The 19,604-nt window shown below is 50.0% G+C and overlaps 1 protein-coding gene across 1 annotated transcript; it reads left to right on the top strand.

Moving 5' to 3' along the window:
• Positions 1 to 582: 582 nt before the first annotated feature.
• On the top strand, positions 583 to 10,303 carry IL4R (interleukin 4 receptor). Its single transcript, XM_049787804.1, has 7 exons — positions 583 to 734; positions 1,490 to 1,641; positions 5,094 to 5,250; positions 6,406 to 6,505; positions 6,883 to 6,958; positions 7,352 to 7,401; positions 8,380 to 10,303. Exons 1-7 carry the CDS (start codon positions 626 to 628, stop codon positions 9,788 to 9,790), a joined length of 2,055 nt encoding a protein of 684 aa, XP_049643761.1. The 5' UTR covers positions 583 to 625; the 3' UTR covers positions 9,791 to 10,303.
• The last annotated feature ends 9,301 nt before the right edge of the window (positions 10,304 to 19,604 follow it).

Below are 19,604 nucleotides of genomic sequence, written 5' to 3'. Positions count from 1 at the left end.
ATATGGTGACCTACAGCCCGCAGAAAATAGGATTCTGTGACGTAAGTGATGTTCTGTGATATACTGAGACTGATTGATGGATTGATGATTAATGGATAGGCCTAAAACATGCCAGTTTGACCCATTCCCTGTTGTTGTCAATAAAGTTTCATTGGCACACAGCATCTCATCCTCTTATTGTGGCTGCTTTTGTCCTGCATTAGCAGACTTAAATAGCTGGGACAACAATGGCATGCCCCTCCAGATCCCAAATAGCTACTACCGTCAGTTGGCAGAAAGCATTTGGGGAGGTGTCTCTGAGATGAGCTATGTTTGGTGCCCATTAGGATGCTGCTGTAGTGAACAGAGCCTATGCTCTGCCCCAGCCACTCTCACTGGGTAAATGGTCCTCACAGGGACCGTTTGTAATCTCAGTGGTTACAAATTCTGCATTGTCCCAGGTTCTTCCCTATGACAGGTGCCCATGATAGACCATGTCATGGAACATGGCCCGGAATTTCAGAGGCCAGTGAGGAAGGCAGTCCCAGGCCAGTGTGCCCACCACACCCTCCCTGTCACTCTACTTCCATGTCCCAGTGAAGAAAACAGCATTTGTGTCCCTGAGAACAAAGCGAGCGCCGAGTGCATGTGCATCCTGCAGATGGAGTTCTTGGTGACCGCGGACAACTTCGAACTGAGCCTGTTGGCTGGGAACCATGTGCTGTGGAACAGCTTCTTTATGCCCAGCAAGCACAGTGAGTGGGCATGGAGGGTAGGGGCAGGGCACCTTTGCCCCTTTCAGCACAGAGCATGGAGAGGAGACAGGGTTAGTGGGAACAGTCTTGCTGCAGAGTAAATGCAACACCCTTCCACCTGCCAACTTGTCAGCGGCCACACTTCTGTTAGGGTGGTTCCTGCAGGTCCACCTTATCCTGAGACCCTGAGTTCCTATTAGTTTTGTGAGCTGTGAACAGAGTTTAAGGACAGGCTATTGCTTTGTGACCTTAGGCAAGACGTGTGTGTGTGTGGGGGGGGGGGGTAATTTAAATTGATCTGTGAATAAATCCATAAATTAAAATAAAATTTGCGTGCCTGATGCCCTTGGTTAAATAACTGCACCCAAAACAAATTCTACCATTTGTTTATATTAGTGCATAGTATATCTTTTTTGATATCATGGGTGTGTTTGCTTATAAAGAAATTTTTAAACCATCTACATCAGGACAAATGACACACATCATGCACAATAAAAGTGAGCACAGACAGAGCCGGGAGTGGGACAGTGGGGAGAGCTGAGTCCAGTGCTGTGGCCGACCCATTTTGCTTTGGGTTTGGAGGAGGCTAATACCTCTACCTTCACTGAAGCTGGGCTTTGGGCATCTTGGCCACACTTCACCAGTTATCAGGCCCATCTCTGCAGCATTCCTGACCACCCCTGCTGGTGTGGCTGATGCCCATGTGGAGCTACCCCATTGTCTCCAAGCCCCTGATCACAGTCGCTTCTCCACAGTCAAGCCCCTGGCACCTAGGCACCTCCTGGTCCGCCCCAACACCTCCGACATATGGCAGCTGACATGGAGCAACCCATACCCATCTTATATGTACCTGTCCCAAGACCTCATCTACAAGGTCATCGTGTCCAACCAGAACGACCCCACTGACGTGAGTGAGAGCAATGGGTGGGGTGGCGTGAGGTGTGGTAGTGAACACCAGTTTCCTTCTGGCCAGTTCCTGGAAATGTTCCAAGGCCCACCGGGGACAGCACTCCCACCCTGATGGGCTGAGGGAGGGGACTAAGCTGCCTGATATTTTACCAGCAGGCTTAGAGGCTCCCCAGAAACAAATTCAGCCGCCCCTCACTGTGTCCCCACGCTGCTGACCTCCCCCTCTCCATGCCCCTCTTGATGGCTTTCAGTTCCCTTGTACATGGGGATAGCAGCAGGCATAAAATCTGCTGTCAGGGGCACCCCAGTAGAGGACAGGCCCCCTCTATGTTGGTTGTGGGTGAGAGGGGTCACTTCCTGCTACCTGTCTTTCTCCCTGTTCATGTCCCCACTGGTGGCCTGACATCAGATATGACATCTGTGGGTTCAGTTCATCACCGAGCTGAATATTGGGTTCCACTCCCTGCCTGCTGCTTGCCAGATTCATGATCTGGAATGTCACATCACAGCCTAGTGCCTCAGTTTCCCCTTCTATGGCATAATGATAGTGCCTCCCCTTCTTGGGATTCAGGGTGCAGACATGTTCTTGGCTCCTGAGCCTGAGGATGCCCAGTTCTGCAGGGAACCAAGTCCTCCCCCCAACACACACACACACACACACACACACACACACACTGTGCTTGTTTGCACATCAGCTTGGGTTACTGCTTCCTCTTCCTAGCCAAGCTGGGGGCAGTGGGTGCTGATTCCACCTCTCAGTTGTGGTTTCCTCTTGGCACTGCACCAAGACTTGAGCAGGAGCAGGAATGGGATGACTGGGCTCAGATAATGGCCAGGGAGGGAGCTGCAGAGATTTCGAGGGAAAGAGGGTCCACCTTCTTCCAGAGCCAGGCAGGGAGGTTGGAGGGCCCGGGCTGGGGCAGCCTCAAGGACCCAGAGATGCTGCTGACTTACTTGTTGCGCTGTCCTGCCCTGTGGCCCATTCAGCTCCAGGAATGTTCACCATCTCTTGGCTCTACTTTTCTCTGTATTGGCTTCACATCTAGGCAGCATTTCCTCAGGGTCTCAGGCCTCCACCCCAAAATCATGCTGGATCTTTGTGGATGCAAAGTATCTCTTGGGATGGGTTGTCACGGGCCTATTTCTGTGCCCTCGTCGGGGTTACCCCATCATCAGATGAATGGGGATGGGGGTGCTGACCCCATGGTACCTTATGGAAGGGAAACCTGGCACAAAACTCAGCAGGGGGAGTGGAATTATCCAATATCACACATAGGCAACCACATGGTGTGGATGCCCAGAGCTGCCCCTATCCTCTAGAATCAAAACTCAACTTCTATTGTTGGGGTGCAAAGCTCGGAGACATCCCTCCCTTTGCCCACTCTTCTTGAGAACTGAACCAGGCTACAGTATTGCCTTTCTTAGTCACTGATCAGAGATGGTCATATATTCCTTTCTAGCCAGTCACAGCCTGGGATGTATGGAACAACCACAACCAATGGAGGTTAATGCTGAGCTGGCAGCAGAAGTGTCCTTACCCCAGCTTTAGTTCACGGCACCTGGTGGCATAGATTTTCACTAGCAACAGCACTGCAAAAATTCAAGCTTCGGAAAAATTCTAAAAAGAGTTAGCAGGAACTTGGGGGCCAGAGTGATGGTGCAAGTGGTAGGGCGTTTGCCTTACACGTGCTAACCTAGGACGAACCGGGGTTCGAGCTCCTGGCATCTCATATGGTCCCCCGAGCCAAGAGCGATTTCTGAGCGCATAGCCAGGAATAACCCCTGAGCATCACCAAGTATAACCCCAAAAAACAAAAAGAGGAAAAAAAAAGAATTAGCAGGAACTTGCAGCAGAATTGGTGTGTGTGTGTGTGTGTGAGAGAGAGAGAGAGATAGGGAAGCTACCTTGTATTATATCTGGGTCATGCACAAGAATGGAGGTGAACTTTTAACCTGTGCATTGCAGGTTGTATAGGAGTTTTCTAGCTGGGGAAAAAGGGATGGGGAGTTAAGCAAAGGCTTATAGTATGAAAAGTCATGGTGTGTTTGATGGTAGGATGTGTGAGTAAGCACAGAGAACGGGCAGAAAGCTTGGCCCAGAATGACTACCACCCCGTATGTGGGCACTGTGGCTGGCAGACCCTGCCCCTCAGTAATGACACAGGCTAGACTGAGAGATTAGTCCAAGGTCCTAGTAGGGCTCAAGGGGTCCAGCGGAGCTGAGATTTGAACCCCAAGTGTCTGCTGTCTCCTTCCTGGGCCTTTCTTTCACACCTTAGTTGTAGCAGTGAATATCCAAAATTTGTTGAGCCCCAATTTGAGTTCTCCCTGTCCCGACCTTCTGCATCCTCCCTCTCCATCCTCAGCTTCCCAGGAAAATCAGCTGCCTCCATTTTCTCCAGCAACAAGAGTTTATGTCTGGCCCAAGGGCCTGGTGACTCAGTCATCCCCTCCTGGTTTTCTGTTGCTTGGAACAGTATGGCTACCAACACAGCTGCTTTACACAGCACCTCTTTACTCTCCTGAGATTGTGGGGTCATGGGACCCCAGGGCCAGGCTTGGCTAGGGCAGCATCACTACTGAGCCCCTGGGAGATAAGGGACTGTCCTTCTACTCTCAATTCCATCCTTGTGGCCTCCCAAAGCCAGTGGGAGGGAACCTTCTCGAAGGTCAGAGTTAGTCAAACACTTAGGCCTTGTGGTCTTTGCCGTTATTTGTGGTGAGAAGCTCGCAAAAATTCCTCCCACATGCAAGTGGAAAGGGACCCCACAGGTTACGATAGGGACCCCAGGTAACATCTTGAAGCCAGACCGCCCCAGCCCCAAGCCTCCCCATATGTGGGAAGCATAAACCATTTAGTTTAAGGGCCCATCTCAGGACTTTCCCAGGTGGACTATAGAGGCTTTGGAAAGATGGGCACAGAGACCCTCCTGGTGCTCCAGGAAAATGGCTCTCATGTCCTGCATCTGCTCGGCCCCATCCCTAGCACATCTCCATGTCCCCGTATGGATACTTTTATCTCCCTACAGCTGAGTAGCTCTTTTGTGACTGCTTTTTTCTGGGGGTGGGGGTGTCATACCCTGTGGTGTTCAAGGATTACTCATGGCTCTGAGCTCAGAAATCACTCCTGGCAGGTTCGTGGGACATATGGGATGCTAGGGATCAAACCCAGGCTCATCCTGGGTCGGCAGAGTGCAAGGCAAATGCCCTACAGCTGTGCTATTGCTCCAGCCCCATATGACTGCTATTTTTCAGATAAAGGAGCTCCGGCCCAGAGAGATAATACCATCAACCACAGGAATCCAGAGGGGGATTCCTATTTTCCCCAAACTCTGGGCCCAGACAACTGTGGTTCACACTGGGAGTCCCTGCACACAGGGCTGGCTTAAGAAACATCTGGAATGAGAACAGGCCTCCCTCCTGTAGCACCTAACACCCCACCCTCTACAGGTCAGATTCTATGATGTGACTTACAAGGACACATTCCTGCGCTTGGTAGCCAGCACCCTGAAGTCTGAGGCCAACTACAGTGCCCAGGTGAAGGCTCAAGCTCCCTCCTATAGAAGCACCTGGAGCGACTGGAGTGCCAAAGTCTTATGGCAGAATTGTGAGTCTGTATGTCAGGGCACTAAACACCTTGACGGTCACTCCCCACCTTCCATCTGTGATCAGATCTTCCCTGCTCTCCTGGCTGTTCTGGGCTCTGACATGGGAACAGGATTCCGCTGCTCTGGCGGTCCTCGAGGGCTGAGATGAGACTGCAGGTGGCTCTATCATGCTCCTGGATGGTTTTACTTTTAACTTTTTTGGAGGCTGTGGATCAGGCTCAGTGGTAAAGCTCATGCCTTATGGCCCCGGGTTTGATTCCTACTACTGCCCCCCCCAAGTCTTGATGTCTTTTTGATTTGTGGGACCCCTTGGACAGTTTATAGACCCTCAATTCAGGATTGCATGTGAGAATATGGAAACCCAAATGCACAAGGTTACAGAGGAGAGAAACTATTTTTTAGTGAAACAAGAGAGTTTTCATTGGAAGAGTTACTTGGAAACAGTGAGGGGAGAGAAAGAGGAAATACTTGTTCAGGTTTCTTCAGAGTACAAAGAGTCACCAAAGAGACATAGAGCCAAGCAAGGGAGGACACAGGCTTGAAGGATATACCAGAAACTAAGCAACTTGGGACATGTGTCTTCTTATTAATTCATTCACAACAAGATCAGGGTCTTGCACCCAAGACTAATCGTTTGCCTGGAACAGGGAGGCCAAAGCACTCAAATTCTGTGTTCAGACTGGGATGAGTATCACCAGGAGTACTTCCCACCCCCAGACTATGAGCCTTGTTGGGGGATCTTACCCAGAAATTAAAAAAATTAAATGGTGAAGTAGCTCTTTTCAGAGATCATTTCCGATTCTGTGAGCACCAGGAAGACTTGTTTGGCTGTAGCTGCACCATGTCGCAGCAGGAGGGCGAGCACAGGGTTAGGGGGACATGTCCGGCCCCCAACAAGGAAACAGGAGAGGATTTCAGTCAGGCTGTTGCCTTCTGGGAACATAATCCGGTGGGTTATGTTATAATCTGGGTTCCTGGGTGACACTCTGCTTTGGGAAAGTTGAGATGGTGAAAAGACAGCAGAACACAGTGAGGACAGGGACCACAGGGGGCTAATGCGGTGAGGGACTGTGGGGGACAGTGGATAAGAAATGGAGGAGGACAGGACCCTGTTGTTCTACAGTCAGGTTCACTCACCCTGCCCTGCCCTGCAGACTACCAGCCGGCCCCGGAGCAGCACTTCCAAGTAGGCGTTGGCATCTCCTGCATTGTCATCCTGCTTGTCTGCTTGTCCTGCTACATCAGCATCATCAAGTGAGTCCTGAGTTCTGCTCGATGCCTGGGACCCATGCCTTTAGGGTTCTCCTACTGACTTGTCAATGTGGGTTCATTTGGTTCAACCATAAATATGCATTGAAGGCTGGATTCTCGGGTCCCATCCCGTCATCACCTGGCCCCTAAGCACTACCCACTGTAACTCCTGATGCAACAGCCCCTAAGCTCAGCTGAGCATGACCAGAATACCAGTGGGGGATCTTTTCTCTTTAGGGGGGAGGTTCTGAGACAACAGTTGAGACTGTGAGTGTGGGTCATCCCAGGTCCCATTCACATGGCTCTGATCCAAGGAGCTGCTGAGCACTACATTATATCTGGCTGTTTGGGGACCAATGCCATCTCCTGTTGTTTCTCAGGATTAAGGAGTGGTGGGACCAGATCCCCACCCCAGCCCGCAGCCCCCTCATGGCCGTCATCATCCAGGAGCCCCAGGTAGGAGGTGGTGAGGCCTGGGTTTGGGGGTTCATGCGGAGACTCCTTGGCTGTGGAATTTTCAGAGGAGCAGGAGGCCTTGGGGTGGAGGGATTTTATGTTCTCTTTGGCTATTAAGTCCTTTGCTTCTTTAGGCTGCACGCTGCACCTCAAGATCATTCCCTGGAGAGGCTCAGACACTAGCCAGAAACTCTTTCCTCAGAATGTCCTGAATCCTGCAATCCTCTCCTTAGGCATTTTGGGCCTGACTTGCCTTCTGAGCTCTTCTCTGAACTTTCTCTTGCCAGAGGATGGGGAAGCCTGAGCCTGCAGATGAATGAAAGGATAGTGGATTCTCTGGGTAGGGTCAATGGTAACAGCGGTTCTGTCTTACCTACTGTCTCTCCATCATAGGCACCCCTATGGAGGAAGCCATGTCAAAGCCAGGAAGTCACCAAATGCCCGTATGTATCTGTACCCAAGGCCTTCTCAGATATTGGCATGGGGTGGTGGGCCCACTGGAGAGGAAGGGTCACGCCCACCCCATCTGCTTTTCACCTTGGCACTCAGTGGTTCTGTCATGCCCGGATTTGAGGGACTGCAAGAGTGGTGCCACTGACTGAGCCACTGAATGTCATAATGGATCAAGTACACCAGATACCCTGGGATGTGCCCCATGGGGCTTGAGCAAGGCTGATAAGAATGGCTGGGGCGACATAACTATGGTCACACTGCAGTTGACAAACAGCCATTTCTGAGCCCTCCAGGTGTGGAGGCCCTGAACTTTCCCCACCCAGTATTGAAAGTTTGTACCCACTTCAGAGGCCACTCCCTTGCTTGCTCTAGTCCTAGAACACCCCACCACACCCCAACTATTCTCATTTATCACTATTACAGTGCTGGAAATGATTTAAGAGATCATCTTTCTTCTCTGAGCATGGCCATATTTCTCCCCTGAATAAGGCACAAAACAGAAACATACAGAAAAAGAAAATACCATTTTCTGGACAAAAACTTACTTATACTATAGTCTGGGTGTTTATCAACCACATTTGGCTTTTTTGATCTTGGGGCCATACCTGGCCCTACTCCAGGGCTTACTCCTGGCTCTGTACTCAGGAATCACTCCTGGCCATGCTCAGAGGACCATATGGGGTGCTGGAAATTAAACCCAGGTTGGCCTATGTACAAAGCAAATGCCCAACATCCTGTACTATGACTTTGGTCCCAGAAGTCACATTATATGTCCCAGAACCCTAATTTGCAGGGCCTACCTGCAGGGGTGTCCAGTCTGGTAATGATGTGGATCTGAAATTATTGATCAGGAGGGAAGTTAGGGTACATTGGCCACAGCCTGAGACCTCTAGCTGGGCTTTGGAGGACCAGTGGGAGTTTTGCAGGCTTTGCTGGACCCTGAACCCTGACTGACTTTGCTCCCACAGACGGTGGAAGACTTGCCTCTCCAAGCTCCTGCCCTGTTTCTTGGAGCATACCCCCAAGAAGGATGAGTTCCCCATCAAAACAGCCATGCCCAGCCCTGGAATGTCCATGTGGCGCCCCGTGGAGGTCAGGAAGACAGTGCTGTGGCCAGAGCGCACCAGCGTGGTACAGTGCGTGGAGCTGTTGGAGGCACAGGTGCAGTGTGAGGAGGAGGACAAAGAGGAGGAGGAAGAGGAGGAACAGGAGCAGGAGGACGAAGGAAGCTTCTGCCCATCTTCTGGGAGCACTACTCGAGCATTCCTGGAGGGCAGGAAAGACATCGCGGACCGACTGACGGAGAGTTTATTCTTGGATATACTAGGGGCTGAAGATGGGTCCTGCAGCCTACTGAACTCTAGAGAGTCGGGTCTCTTGCCACCTCCAGGAAGTGAGATGAGCTGGACCAGAGTCCCAGGTGTAGAGCCCCAGGAGGCATCGTTCCAGAGAGAGGCACAGCCTTTCAGCTTCGGATCGGCCGCACTGCCCCATAGCCCAGCACACCAAGCCATCACAGACAACCCCGCCTACCGCAGCTTCCAGCAGTGCCTTCAATCAGAGGCTCATGCATCCCCAGGGCAGGCTGGGGAAGAGGTCCTCAGCATCCCAGGGGACTCGCAACCCTCCTGCATGCAGCAGCCTGAGCCTGAAAGCTGGGAGCAGAGTCTGCACCAGAGCCTCCTCCAGCACCGAGCAGCCCCCGCCCTCGCCACAGCACCCCTCAATGGCTATCGGGGGTTCATGCAGGCGGTAGAGCAGGGGAGCACTGAGAACAGTGGAGTGACAGGCTCACTGGGGCAGGCTGGCTACAAGACCTTCTCCAGCCTGCTCACCCAGGGGGGCAGTTCCCTGGGGACACCTGGGGTACAGGACAGCAGTGGAAGTGGGGGCTACCGACCCCTTCAGAGCCTGGCTTCCAGCACTCCCACTCCCCCTGTCCCTCTGCTCACCTTTGGACTCGACCTGGGGCCACCCCAGAGCTCATCCTATTCGCTCTCCCCAAATAGCTCCCCAGAGCACCCGAGGTCAGAGCCAGGAAAGGGAAGACCCCTCCAGGATCTCCCAGAGCTGGACACGGAACCACTCAGGGATGAGCTTTCCAGCGCCGTGGTCTACTCGGCCCTTACCTGCCACCTGTGCGGCCACCTGAAGCAGTGCCATGGGCAGGAGGAGCGGGGCAAGGCCCCCATCGTGGCCAGTAGTCCCTGCTGTGGCTGCTGTTGTGGAGATAGGTCGACACCCCCAGAAAGCCCCCTACCCAGTGGGGGCCCACCAGATTCCAACCTCTCCTCAGCCTTACTGGTGTCCTCAGGTTGCTCGGACCAGGGCCCATTCTCCCTGACCCCCGTGGCACCGACATGCCTGAGCATGTCCTAGGGGCTGAGTCTGCAGGGATGTGTAGGTCGGCACCATCTTGCTACCAGCTTTCTCCAGAGACTTGGAAAAACTGTGAAATTGTGCAGTTGATAGATGCAGGGCAACAGGTACCAGACACCCCCACTACCCACCATCTGCCCTGGTAGCTCTGCCTGCAATGGGCACCTACCAGGGGCAGGAGATCCACAGTGTCTCCACCCAAGTCAAGATGTGTTCACCCACTGACTGGGCATTGCTTCCACCTCACCACCAGGAATAGAGCCCAGAGAACAAACCAGCCAATTGGTGGGCGAGAGAGACAGTGGGGAATGTAGTTGCAGGCAGGGTGGATGGCGGATGGCTCCCTGGAAGGACTCATTAATTGGAGCTCCGTGCAGTGGACATGGGACCTGGACAGGGAGGGATGAAGTGAACGGGGAAGGAAGGAGCTGTCGTGATTTTCAAGCAGTGACAATTTGCTACCAGGTGCTCATGCTGCTGTTAAGAAGAGGGCTGCTGTTCACAGGGGCCCTTAAGCCCATGAATATGGTCCTGGCACACCATGTCACCCGCAACTCCTACTTGAGATGTGGACTTTCCTATCTAAGTGCTGGGTTGTGTATGGGGCTCGCTACTCCACCTTTGGAGAAGTCCGTGTTCTCTCCTGTGCGCCTTTCTCTGTCCCTTTTTTCTCCCCCTTTCTCTCCCCTTTTTTCTCTCCTCCTTCCAATAAAGCCTGTTTTTACTTCAAGAAACCGAGGGAAAAGGAAAGGGGGAAAGGGAGGGAGAGAGCTGTTATTAAAACTTGAGGTTCCCGTCTTGGATCGGACGATAACTTGCCTGAAGCCTAGAGCTGGTCTTATGCCAGGAAACTTCAGGGGTAGGATTTCTTTGTATTTAGGCCAAGGTTATTCCTTTCCATGCCTCTCATATTTTGGTGGGCCTATGCAAACAACAATTGCCACTCTAACAACGTTTTTACTGTGCTCCTTTGACTCTAATCCTTAAAACGTACCGACTTAAAATTTGAGGTTAACTTAAGCTAATATTCATGTACATGGAAATGTAAAAAATACTATGCCTCTAATGTTAAAGGAGTTACGTAAGTTTGATGGCTTTAGATTGCCTTGTGTGCTGTTAAGAAATATAATGTGCTACAATCTGGGGACTCGAGGGACAAAATAATTGCACATGGATTCTGTTTTATTTTATTTTTTTGGCTGAAAGTTCAAAGTTAAGATATCAGCAAGAGAGAGGACTTCTTCTGAGAATTATGTTATGGGTGATTGTCCTTCCACTGTAACTTTACCTTGTCCTCTTTCTTTGCATCTTTTGTTCTCATAATTCAAAATAAAAAAATTAAAAAAAAAAAAGAAATAGTCAGGTAAAGATTGATGTTGCTTTTAGCTCTGTCATTGTTTGCTGGCTCAAGGCTATAAAATAGCTTTGAGACCCTGACAGGCCAAACTTCTCCCTAAGACCCTCATCCTGGTGAGTTAAGACATTCTCAAGGAGAAACAAACAGACCACTGGAATGTGAGCTGAGAAAAGTGGCGCCAGGGGAGGGGATTGTATGGTGTGAGCTAAAATTTATGTAGACCTGTGGAATGTTTGAAATATCACCTTTTGTAGTTTTGTGTAACTGGCATAAGATGTAATGGAATGATCTAAAAAGTATAAAAACCTGTTCTCCCCTTAGCTTGGGGTTTGAGACAGCTTTTTGTGCTCAAACCCAGGCTTGCCTGAATAAAACAACCTCCAAAAATTCAAAAAAAATAAAAATAAAAAAAATAAAACTTGGGGTTCCCAGAATCAAACTGCCTGGCTACCCTGAGGCTGGACTGCAACCCCCTGGATCCTATTGCTGGCTGCTGGAAGGGACTAATGGGGTGGCTTACGCCCGCCCATGATCCTGCCAGGCGAGGAGCCCCACTGCCAATACCAAGCACCCTTGCTGCGCATGCTCACACCAGCCTCTGTCCATGTGCCTGTATTTACATGTCGGGATTGTATTCGCTGTGGGGTTGGGAGAGTTGGGGCTGCATGCAAATGAGGTTTCTGCTGCTGGTCCCCACTCACTGATTAAACTGCCAGGCTCTGATAGAGTTATCTCAAATCAGGGGCTACGGTCTGCCAGGTTAATCAAGTGGGTTCCCAGAGACTAGGATTCCAGTTGGAAGAGGTGATTCTGGGACACCACATAACAGGAAGGGGTGTCTCATCAGATCTCCAGAGGCACCCCCCCACTGCCCACTCCCCCATTAGAAGCCTGGCATTGCAATACTTTAATTGAATAGCAGCCTGATATTTTCCCTGCTGGGAAAGTTCTCAGCAGGCCTGGAGGTGCTGGGCATTGGGCAGTCGCCAAGGCCACTGACCAGTTGAATCCCATTTTTGAGATCGTTCACCCTACGGTGCCCATAGATGCTCCAGGAGAAGAGTCCCAAGCCAGGAAATACTTGTGCAAACCCTGGCACCCCAGGATGTGTGCTCAGGGCCCCAGCCAGTCATGCAGCTGGTTGGGGTGGCTGTGGCCAACCCAAAGCTCTGCCAGTTGTCTGCCTGACTTGTGGTAGATGGTGTGCTGGCCTGCAATTTAGAAGGAGCCTCAGCTCCCCTCCTGGTGTGTGAGCCCAGGGAACTAGTCAATTTTCTTCTGCCTAGTGGGATTGGAAGTGCCTTTCAGTGCTGTCCTGTGTTTGCAGGTAGAAACTTAGTCCCTAGAGGCAGGACATTATATTTGTTTTCAATTTGGGGGGCCATACCCAGCAGTGCTCAGGCCTTGTGTCTAAGTGAAGCCTCATCCCTCCTTTCTTCCTAGGTAACTTGACCTTACCTGCAAGACCCCGCCCATTCCTGGGAGGGGTCTTGGAAAAGGTAGTAAAGCCTTTGACCCAGGGGATTAGAGGCCCTTTGCCTTTTGGTCTTCGGCCAGCATGGAGGTCAAATGGAAGATGGCTGAAAGGAGTTAAGATGCAGGGCTAGCTAAGAATAGCAAATGCTTAAAAGGTTATGATATAGGTGACACATGTGGTGAATAGGGCATGAATAAAGTTGATGCTTCCTGATGCCTGTCTCTGGATGAGTCTGGTTCCGCCGTTCACCTAAAGTTTAGGTGCCAGGTGTCGGCAACCTGCGGCTCCGGAGCCGCATGCGGCTCTTTTGAAGGCTTGCCGCGGCTCCGGAGCCGATGTCAGAAAAAAAAAATACTGCTTTAATCTCAGCTCCGCTTCTCTCCGCTATATCTATAGCAGTGAGGCGGAGCTGAGGAGCGGAGCCAATGGAGGCAGCCGTACCTGGTGACGTATATAGCATTAAGGTAAGAAACAATATATGCAGTGTTATATTTGTTTTAAATGTTGCAATGGTTTTGCGGCTCCCAGTTTCCTTCGGAAACGGGTCCAAGTGGCTCTTTATGTCTGAAAGGTTGCAGACCCCTGACCTAAACCTAGGACCCGCCAGCTGAATGGGGGTTGCGGAGCCACGTGGCCTGGGATGGGAGAGAAAAATCCATCCATCCACCTCCATCCTTCTCCATCATTAATTATTTAATGCAACACCTAAGGATCCCTCCTGGTGGAGATTGGGGGACCACATGGAGCACCAGGGATCAAACACTGGTAAGTGCCCTACCTGCTGAACGATCTCTCTCACCTCACAGCATGGATGTTCTAGGAAGAAATCTGGCCAGGGCTGAGCTATCGGGCCCTGATCCAGGGACCAGCTCCATTTGACCTACCAAAGAAGAATTCTGAGTAGGTTGTGAACAATGTTTCTACACATGTTTCTTGGTTCTGTAGAAACAGGGTAAATTAATAAGGGGCAAATATTCAAGGATTTTTAGAGAACAGGAGTTTGGGGAGATGGTTTTTCTGGACTCAAGGTGCAGTCCAGTATCTAACCTCATTTGGTTTCTTCCTTGAGTTGCCATGACATTTGTAAACTCAAGACATGAAGTGGCAAAATTTTCACTGTGCAAATGTATTATAATGGGATTAGAGTGAAGCTGAAAGTCACCCACAGTCAGTTAGTCCCTCCAGCCTAGATATTCTTGGCTCTGATTCTAGATTCCAGTGAGTCTCAGCTCTCATAGTTCTCATGCTATGAGATGTTCAGTGTCTGTATGACATGAACTCATGTTGTCTTAGTTTTTGTTTTCAGGCTACACCCAGTTGTGCTCAGGGGGCTTATTTCAGGCTCTGTTCTCAGGAATCACTCTTGGTGAGGTTTGGAAACCATATGGGTTTCTGGGGATCAAACCCAGATTGGACTCATGCAAGGTAAGTGTCCTACCCACTGTACCATCTCTCCGGCCCAAGACACTTCCAGTTATGGCTGTGTTAGATAAGTGCTTGAAGATGCACAAAAGATGGAGGAGATGATGTCAGTGTGCTTAAAGACCAGGGCACAGCTGGTATCCATCCCTGCATAGGCGTGAAAGTATTTAAGAAAGCGGTTCTTCAGCTTTGCAAAATCTGCTCTAGAGAATATTTTTTGCATGAGAAGCAAAGTTTTTTAGGTTCTTCCCCATCTAGGTCAGTAGTAACCACATTTACATGGGCAATTTTTCTGTTGTGTGGTTACCTTGCCCACATCCACACAACAAACACATACAGAGCCTGAACTATCTCTCTGGGCTTTGGCACCTTCCAAGACTTAAAAGCACTTCCAAACACTAAAATATAATAATAGAAAATAAAAGTATGGATTTTGCAATACGCTAAGTAACTTGAACCTGCTTTGCCACAGGTCAAGTAGGCAGGTGCAATATTATCTCAGTTTTTCAGATGAGTGGGCCAGAGTGATGGTACAGCAGATTGGCATTTTCCTTGCATGAGGCAGACTCTGATTTGATCCTGGCATCCTATGTGTGATTCTAAGAAGAGTGATTCCTGAGCACAGATCCAGGAGTAAGCCCTGAGCATCACTGTGTGTGGCCCCAAAGCAAAACAGAAGTATTTTTCAGAATATTAGATGTCCATTAGTCTGGATCTGAACCCAACCCTGACCACAGAGCTCCCAGTCACCTGCTCCCCTTCACACTCACAACCTGGCACCTACTGGAATGCCAGCTCTAAGTCTTCTTGCAAAGAATCGTCTCAGAGAATACAATTTTATTTTTATTTCTTTTTTGGTTTGGGGACCACATCTACCTGTGTTCAAGTACATACTGCCCCCCAACACACACACACACACTCAGGGATTGCTCCTGGTGCTGTTCAGGGAACCAACCATATGGGATACCAAGGACTGAACCTGGGCTTGCCATGTGCAAGGCAAGTACCCCATCTACCATACTATCACTCGGGTTCCAGAAAATCAAATTTGAAGTGAAGCAGCTATGAAATGAGATCGATGACAGTATGAATATGGGAACTTCAACATAGAATCAAGGCCATATTCAATGTTGTTCCCCCAAATCATCAAACAGATGGCCCTAAAATATAAAAATGGAAAATAAAAGTATGACACAAGACTACATGGTAACTAGGAGGGTCTGGTGTCCCTGCTCTCAAGTGCTGTCCAGCAAGAGATACAGTGAGGATAGAGAAAGAGCTTAGTCCGCATCAGCCAGATGAGAAGATAAAAGACTTGAGTCTTGCTCACATGGTCATGGAGTATTTTCACAGAAAAGACAGCAGGCAAACAGGCTTCTGAGCAGAGCAGGTCGCTGACTGTGGGCACCGGGTGTGTGTGTGTGGGGGGGAGGGATACATGCCCTCAGAGATAATGTAGCTGCAGAAAAGTATTGATTTCAACTCCTCTAGGCATTCCCGACATTGTCAACCAGCTCTCTCCAGACACGGTTTCTGATCCTGATCTCAGCACTTTATGGACTATCCATGGGCAGATCATGTTGCATAATTGACCTGGGAAACTAACTTGGGGGAGAGATAGAGCTCTCCTGCCTTCGAAGTGCCCCCATCAGGTACACATCAGTCTGCCCTCCCGGACTCAGGGAAATGACAGCGAAGCCTTGTTCTTGCTTCTCCAGCTTAACACAAGAAAGGCAGAGAAGCATGTGGAGCAGGAGCACCACGTGGCATGCCAGCATTTACTGAGCACCTACTGCATGCCAGGCACTGTGCCCAGTCTGGGGAAACGGAATCTCATGGTTCAGTGAGGGAGACAGGTCTGAGCCATGCTCTTCTGTGATGAAAATAACGATGAGTCCTTCCCCTGCTGGCTTTAGGGGGTTGATGCTCAGGGATTACTCCTGGCTCTCTGCTCAGGAATCATACTTGAGGGTGCTTGGGGGACCTATGGAATGCTGGAGATTGAACCCAGGTTGGTTGCATGCAAGGCAAGCACCCTTTCTGCTATGTTCTCTCTCCTGCCCCATTCCTGAGCTATTTTACTGCTGTGTTGTCTCTCCCTGAGATTTACTGCCAGCCCCCAACCTGACTGCCAACCTCAGCAGCCCCCCACAACATGTCCCTTCTTTTGCCTCATCCTTTGTGAATGGAACTTCCCCCACACACCTGTGAGTCAAACCTCAAAGCTATTTTCCCCTCATATTTTGAGTTTGGGTCAAAGGTTTATTTTAGAATTGCAGGAAAGAATTAAGAAGAATAAAGGAAAACCAAGAGGTCAACTTAGGAAAGATTTCAGGGCAAGACAAAGGCATGGGGCAGGCGGTTTGGACTGAAGGCCAGGCCTTCATGTGACCAGTCCCAACACCACATGTGGTCCTTCTACACTGCCAGGCTCACTCCTGAATGCTGAACCTGGAGTTGCCCTGAGCACCACCTCTCCATGTGGCCCAACCCCCTAAAAGGACCAGGGAGCTAGAGAAGGTTACTGTTCCTCAGGAAGTTTCATCCTCTGGCAAAGTCTCCAACTGACCAACAGTGGCCGTGAGTTGCATGCGAATAGTATGGCTGAGGACAGAGCTTCAAAATGTATAAATTAACATTTACATCAGGGAACCACCATGCCCTGCACCTTCTAGGACTAGCAAGGTGGATTTAGCCAAGAGACCTTTATCAACTGCCACAGAATGAAAGAAAAAAGACAAATCCCTTTCGTCTTCTCCCCCTCTCCCCTCCCCTCTCCTTTCTTTTTCCTTCCTTCACCTTCTCCTCCTCCTCTCTCCCCTTTATCTCCTTCTTCCCCTCTCCTCCTCATTCCCCTCTCCTCTCCTTCCCTTCTCCTCCCTTCCTCTCTCCTCTCTCTTTCCTTTTTATTTTGGGAGGCACACAGGAGACCTGTGCATTGCTGGGTGTGAACTGAGGTCAGCCATGTGCAAAGCAAGTGACTTCCCAGCTTCGCTTTCAGGCACTCCTTTTTTTTCCGCTCAAACACCACTAGCTTTGATGGCTGTTGATACTGGCACATGCACCCCTTCAGGTTAGAGAAAACCTCAAGACATAGAAAGGAAGGTGGAGGCACCGGAAATCCCCTCCTGCTTGCTCCAGCACCTTGTGGAGTACAGGCCAGCATCTATTCTCAAAGGCGTAGCTTCTGCACATCCTGTTTGAAAAGACTCTGACACGACTTTTTCCCAGGAAAGTTATATATTAAACAGTAGGAAGAGTTCAAGCCCAAGACCTGCAGGTGTCTCCTCCCTGGACCTTATACATGCCCACCACATCAACAGCTCACCAAATGCTCCTTCTCTTCAGCTCCTTCCCAGGTGTGAACACTGAGGCACAGAGAAGCCAGCACTGTGCCCTCATCATGCCTCAGTCTGGTCTGAATGTGCATGTGCAGTGGTGCTAGGTGGTGGTAGGCCGGGAACTGACCTCTCTGGGCCTGAAGAACGCAAGTGCCTGCAGCCCCCAGTGGGAAGTAGGGAGCAGATGCTATGAAGGCAGATGCCAGACTTCAGTTCTGTAGCCTGGGAATATGCCAGTTCTGCCCGCTCTCCAAGTACCATGGTGGGGGTTGAAGCAGTAATACAGCAGGTATGCACTTAATCTTATATGCAGTCAACTGGGGTTTGATATCCCATACCTCATAAGGTCCCTCAAGCTGGTCAAGAGTGAAATGTAAGCACAAAGCCAAGAATTACACAGTGGGTGTGGTCTAACCCCCAATCCAAACAAACATGTTGATGCCCCATCCTCTGGGTAACAATCCAACTACATAGGGCCACTTACTGAATGGAGCCCCAGTTCCTTTGCACCTACTGCCCTCTGCTGGCCCTGAAGACTCCAGTCTGCGTCTGTGGCTCACTCAGGTCCAGGCTAGAAAACAAGACCTGTTATAGCCCCCCACCCCTTCCATCTTCTCATCTCCCCACCACACCCTGCAGACCTTCCTCTCTCTTTCCTCTGCATTTCTCCCCGGGGAGAGGCCTGACTTAAGAATTGGTGCTCCTGTCCAGCAGCCTCTCTGGGCTGTGCTTCCTCCTCAGTGAAGTGGAAAAAGCACCACCACCCCTGGTGGAGGCTGTAAACCTAAGGATGCCACACCAGAAGCCTGGCCCATTTTACACAGTCCTGAAGGCCCCTGGCTGTGAAGGTGAGAGTCAGAATCAAGTAAAAGGGGTTGATGACTTTCTAAACTGAAGGTGATTTTATGGTAAAAGGTCTGAGTGAATGATAGAAATTCAGGACAGAGCGCTTTCAGAGTTTCAGTCCAGGGGGTTGCTCTGTCTACATCATCACTAGTCCCCATCCAGATTTGTGGGGGTCTTGAGCGTGCATCTCTGTCCACATGCACAATCTCCAAACCTCGATCCTGGCTTCAGATGTGCACAGACACCAACCTTAGCAAGACTTAAGCCAGCATGAATTCCCAACTCAGGCATAGACTTGGGCTTTCTCCTGTCTGCAGACTGAGACCAGTCATGTGTTGACTGTAGCTCTGCCCACGGTCTGGCCCTTGGTGCCAGCCACAGGGTCATTTCTGACCCTGGTTACCCAGACCTTTCACTCCTCCACTGACACCTCAGCCTGCCCAGGTCTATTTCTAATAGGAAATCTATGCCAGGTGTTCATCTGTCCTGCCTCTTTGCCATAGCTCTGTAGGGCAAGCTAGCAGTTCCTTTTCTAATAAAGACAGCGAGATTAAGAGAAGGTCTTTGCCTTCCTTTCTAAGTGTGATATTTGGCAGTCACTTTGGGATCATGAAGAGGAAAACTTGAAAATGCAAGAAGATGTTTATTTGCTTTTTTTATTTTTTGTTTGCTTTCCTAAGGGGGTGCAAGCCCAGTGGTGCTCAGGGACTACTCCCAGCTCTGTTCTTATAGGGACTCTTCTGGTAGTGCTTAAGGGCCCCTGTGGTGCTAGATGTCAAATTTGATCATGCAGATCAAGCATTCTAATTCTTTGATCCATCTCCCCAACCCAATCATTTTTTAAAAATTAATTATTTGGGGGTGGTTTGGGCCACACCCAGTGATGCTCAGGGGTTACTCCTGGCTATGTGTTCAGACCATATGGGATGCTGAGGGTTCAAACAGTGGTCCGTCCTCGACTAGTGTGTACAAGGCAGTGTGTGCACCACTGCTCCGGCCCCCAAATTAATTATTTTTATAAATTACTTTCAACAACTTATTTGAGCCACACTGGCTGATCTTGGGGATGGGACTGTGCTTGGGGTAAGGAAGGAAGGAACTGGTTCTTGCTTACACAATGACACAAAAAAATTGAACTCCAAGTTCTCCAATTTTTGAAGACTTTACCCTTTTTATTCTTTTTTGGCATGGGAGTGTTGTTTAGGGGCTTAGGAACTTTACATAAACCACCAGCTTCAGTTTAAAACAATGGTGGAGTTTATTTTGTAGCCATAAAACAACCTTAAAGAGTATAGTAGGAAGAAAGAATTGGCCCAGTCTGCTCTGGAGATAAATGTGCTGTGCTTTCCTGAAGCAGAAACAGGTGCAGGT

The sequence above is a fragment of the Suncus etruscus genome, chromosome 15, assembly GCF_024139225.1.
Source record: "Suncus etruscus isolate mSunEtr1 chromosome 15, mSunEtr1.pri.cur, whole genome shotgun sequence".
NCBI lineage: Eukaryota > Metazoa > Chordata > Mammalia > Eulipotyphla > Soricidae > Suncus > Suncus etruscus.
Note: the sequence above shows the minus strand (reverse complement) of the source record. Positions and strands in the feature narration are given on the sequence as shown.